The following is a 4841-nucleotide window of genomic DNA, read 5'->3' as shown; positions in this document are numbered from 1 at the left end:
GTTCAGTAACTCACACATTGGCGGGCGGCGGCGGCTGCGGCGGCTGCACGGCGGCGACGATGCTGGGGGTGGAGACGCTCTTCTGCAGCGGCAGCCGCGCCAGCAGCCGCGAGCTCGTGCTGGACGGCAGCGCGGTGGTTGCGCCGCGGAGGGCAGCTGTTACCTTCTCGAACTCTTTCTGTGGGGGAGGGTATTGGTTGTTATAGTTTTGTTAGTTTATTGAACTCTTCTGTGGGGGGAAGGTGCATTGTTTGTAGTAGTTACGCTACTTCCTTGAACTCTTTATTTGGGGGGACATAATAATGAATAATTTACGTTCAAAAGATACTAACAGCGAGATCATTGTCATTTAATGAGTGTGTCGAGTGTCGCACCGGACGCGGGACTTCGCCCTCCGATTCCATCGACGATAGCGATGCACTGTGCCCGTTAAGAGCCCTGGAAATATTGAATAATAATTTAATATTAAAACTTAGGGTATGGCAACATCAATTTTCACACAAAAACACTTCATTTTATAATTCAAAATTTAAGTATGGATTTAATGAAAAATAATAGGATACGTATTTATCCATTATTCTAGTTTTTTTAAGTCGTTCACAACCCTGATGACATTACTAACTTAAAATGTTACAAAACTATTGTTTGTATTCTACAAAACGTATATCGTTATTCGTGATTGTTAAAAAAACATTAAAACGCAACCAACCATCCCCCCCTTTTTTTATATAAAACTAGCTTTTGTCCGTGGCTGCGCACACTTAAAGGAGTAGTTTAATAAACCATAAGCCTACACAAGGTTTAAAGATCTAAGCATACATAAATACATAGGGAAAGATGCAAAAACGACTTTGCTCTATTGTCTATACCGTATAGTACTCACCCTCTATGTCGCTGCTCGCAGGGCGGCGCCGGTTCGAGCGCGGCCCACGAACTGCGCCGGCCTTCATCGCGCCGCTCCCATGATATCCATTGTCGCGATTCCCCTGTAATTTTATTTGTTTTTTTTTTTCATAGTTTAAATACAATTTCTTACAAAACTTTCGATGAATGTGGTAGATAGATATGTGAAAGTTTTAAAAAGTGGACGCACTTAGCTCCAGCGTGATAGATTAATTATTTATTGATAGTATAGTATGAGGAACGACGTTTCTCTTAAAATCCTTGGAGTATTTATGTATTATAGATGTATAATTACATTTCATACATATAAAAAAAACAAATCATCAAGAGAAAATCTTCAAATTCTAAACTCCTTGAAATTGAATTTTACATATCCATTGTGTATTACTTTCAACAACCGTATTAATTGAAAAGCAAATAATAATACCAACCGCTGCCCTTTCTGCTCTGTGGGTAGAAGTCCAAATGCGTTGGTGACGAACATTCGGTTTCAACGACGCCATCTTTGGTCAACGATGGACACGACGTACTCAGTCTGCTGGTGCCTGTTGCCTGGGGAATGTTATCCTTACGTCAATGGAGATAGGACTTAAAATAATTTTCAATCCTAGTATGTAAGTTCTGAGCTATCTATAAGACTTTATTTAAATCTGTGAATAGTTTAAACATGGATGATATATAATAATATTTAAAATCTAAATATTTTTAGAAATTAAAAACTTTTCAACGGATTTTAAACGCGATTTATTCATTATATTATTAACCCGACGTTTCGAACACTTTACAGCGAGCGTGGTCACGGGGAGACTGAGATGTTATGACATCTAAATATTTTTTCAATCTTTACATTACGCAAGGTATACTTTGGTATTATATTTAAATAGTAATACATGATATAAGAAAGCACTACGTGCTCTATTCCCGACTCTTATTTGCAAAATAAATATAGCCGTTTTGATATGATTGAATCGCGTGATAACCAAACTTTAATATACTTATTAAAAGTACAAACTGAACTGTTTCTAGCGCTATCCAAAATAAACATTATTTCCATACTTATAGATCTCGACATTATCTCAAAAGTATTTTCAACTATTCTAATAACGTTAATTCTACTTATCGGGACATATCTAGACGGAAATTCAGGTATGAAAAATCTGAAACTAATCTAGTGCAAAATATAGAAGCATAGCACACACGTTACAAAACATCAATACTAGTATTTATCTATACAGTCTTCTGTACATTCAGAATATCCTTTTTAACCTTTCTCCATACTCTGTAGCCACAATCTCATATGAACTTACCAATAGCGGCAAAGGCGCAGCCCTCATCCGCTGCACGGCCGCGTGCAACCGACGCAACTGTTGAAGACTGTCGTCCAATACCCCCGGACTATGCGGCGTCACACTTATAGTGGGCACCTGGTAATAGAAACACTTCGAAATAATTACAAGGTAAAATTTAGTCTGTTATAAGCGGAATTTAGATTAGTATTAGCAGCATTTTTTAGACAGTGCTTTGGATCAAACATGGACAGGAGGAAGTATTTGGCAAAGAAAATTGTTTTTTTTATTCATTTATTTATTTACTCATAGATGGGGCGTCATAGCGTAAACGGAAGTATCATGTACAGATGGTAGTTTGGTCGTTGCAGAGATAAGATTTAAAGCAGCTGTGAATATATTATTTAGTATTCAATATAATTAGCGAAATTTATAACTGAAAAATAAAATCATCTAAAAACAAATAATATCCACTCAGATTCAAACGTATATAGTATGAGAATTTAAAATGACAAAGCAGCATTATATATGTGTGGCGACAGATAGATGGCAAACGGCAATTATAGGGTTTTTAAAATCTGCATACTACAAATACTCAATCACACTTATATTCCACTAGTTTTCCACCCGCGGCTTCGCCTGCGTGGAATTCGGTTATATCGCGCGACATGGTAAGGAGTAGCCTACAGATTTTCCCAAGGTCTGGACTATTTGTCAAATTTGGTTAAGTGGTCTAGGTGTGAAAGAAACTTACATGATTTTATGTTTGATTATAAGGAATTTCCATACAAATTTTCATCCCCTATTTCAACCCCTTCTTCACTTTTTCGCAATAAAAAGTATCCTATGTCCTTTCCCAAGTTCAGTTCTATCATCATACCTAATTTCATCAAAATCGGTTCAGTGGTTTAGGCGTGAACGCGTAACAGACAGACAGACAGAGTTACTAGAACGGGATTCAAATTCAGAATATATCGATACTACCGTATTTACGGCACTTTTAAACGAGCTGAATATTTATACTGAACTACCAGTATTCATAAAATACATTTTCATACAAAACATCACCATAAACCTAACCCATATTCATTCATCAACAAACACACACTAAGTAAATGAAATCAAATGGCCGGCCATAGACCTGAATGGCAACTTAGTCTCGACCTAATTCAAGGGGTAACTAATGAGGGTAGCTAGTCCCTCGTTACATTATCAGTCCCCTGCCGAATTCCAAGCTCTCTCTCGCTCCGCAATCAATCTTAGCGTAACAGTTTGACACACAACACTTAATGTCCACATAAATCTTGAGGTGTTTTGTTGGCAATAAAGACGGATTGAAGTGTTTTGATGAATTGGGAAGTTGGGAAATGTTTTTATTATAGTACATATTAACCAAGATGAGGTGAATGAGCGGACTGATTCCTGCAAATTTCTTGCTCATAATTGTCTAAACAAAAATAAATAAAAGCAATCAAGTAAATAGCCGATATGAGCATGAATGGATTTCGAGGTTTAATCAATCAGGCACAATAACGATTATAACAATACTATCAATGACGATATCAATGTTTGTATACATACTTATGTTAAAAAATGAATTGCAACGCTGTTATTTCATATCCCAAAAAATCCCTTTACATCTTAAGTCTCTCTTAACTTAAAAATGACGATGTGTAATGGTGGGCCTTAAAAATGCTCTAGAAAAGTAAAAAAAAAACGTAAAGTAGCACTAAGCAAATAAAACATTTTTAAAAACACGAAAAAATATGAACGAAAACGTAGTCGTTAATCATGGAAAACATAAAAAAATTAATCGTCCTCTTTCCACATATGTTACTGATGCGCATTGCACCTAAAGTTGATACGAAAAAACGTCCAGTCCACGACTTTTCGATACCTTTTTATTACTATAGTGAATCTGGTCATATATTTTCTACGTCATAAAACTACTCATGCTCATATACGCTCTCCTGTATTCACCAACCTGTGCTCTAGCCGCAGCCATAATCGGTGGTGGTGTCGCCGTCACGTGCTCGGTCACCTCGTCTTCGCTGCTATCCGATCGACTGTCGGAGCTACCACCGCCCTCGTCTGCAACACATATGTGCAGTATAAGTAATGACATGTGTAATCTAGGGGTATATTATCATCTACATATAATTCACTGATCGATTTTCTTTATGTACAAGTTGGTGAGCATGGTGAGCCTTCTGTGTCCCTCCAGATCGAGACATCTTTTTGGCCCCAACGGGAATTGAACCCGGGAAGGAAGTGATCAGACAAATGTGTGTGTACTTAAATATTATTATTACTGGGTACAATTGTTGCTTTCTATTTAAACATTTGTCGTAATTTCCTTGTCTCGGATAATATTGAAGATGATAATGATAAAGTGTATGCTTATCTACTACCTAACGTATATAATTTGAACAATAAAATAGTAGTCCTTTCCAATATAGAGTGGATGGTGGAAGTATAGTGTAATACTATAACAACCTGGAAACGTATAAATATTAAAAACATTATGAATTCAAAATTACATGGTGGTCATTTTCCCATATATCGTTAATCAATAATATCTATATACTTAGTCTGGCCATAAATACTGTTACACTTAATTATAAAAAAATATTACATTTGAATTTCGAATCT

General features: G+C 36.5%; 1 protein-coding gene across 1 annotated transcript in view; it reads right to left on the bottom strand.

Annotated features, from left to right (window-relative positions):
- The window catches only part of LOC119836595 (rho guanine nucleotide exchange factor 28), a 44350-nt gene that overhangs the window by 26765 nt on the left and 12744 nt on the right, over positions 1-4841 (bottom strand). Inside the window, exons 3-8 of the mRNA XM_038361976.1 lie at positions 4174-4280; positions 2211-2327; positions 1335-1455; positions 884-986; positions 333-438; positions 15-178 (exon numbers count right to left, since the gene is read on the bottom strand). Coding sequence (XP_038217904.1) covers positions 15-178; positions 333-438; positions 884-986; positions 1335-1455; positions 2211-2327; positions 4174-4280 — 718 coding nt within the window. The remainder of the gene's footprint in view (positions 1-14; positions 179-332; positions 439-883; positions 987-1334; positions 1456-2210; positions 2328-4173; positions 4281-4841) is intronic.

This window comes from Zerene cesonia, chromosome 25 (genome assembly GCF_012273895.1).
Source record: "Zerene cesonia ecotype Mississippi chromosome 25, Zerene_cesonia_1.1, whole genome shotgun sequence".
In the NCBI taxonomy this organism is placed as follows: domain Eukaryota; kingdom Metazoa; phylum Arthropoda; class Insecta; order Lepidoptera; family Pieridae; genus Zerene; species Zerene cesonia.
Note: the sequence above shows the minus strand (reverse complement) of the source record. Positions and strands in the feature narration are given on the sequence as shown.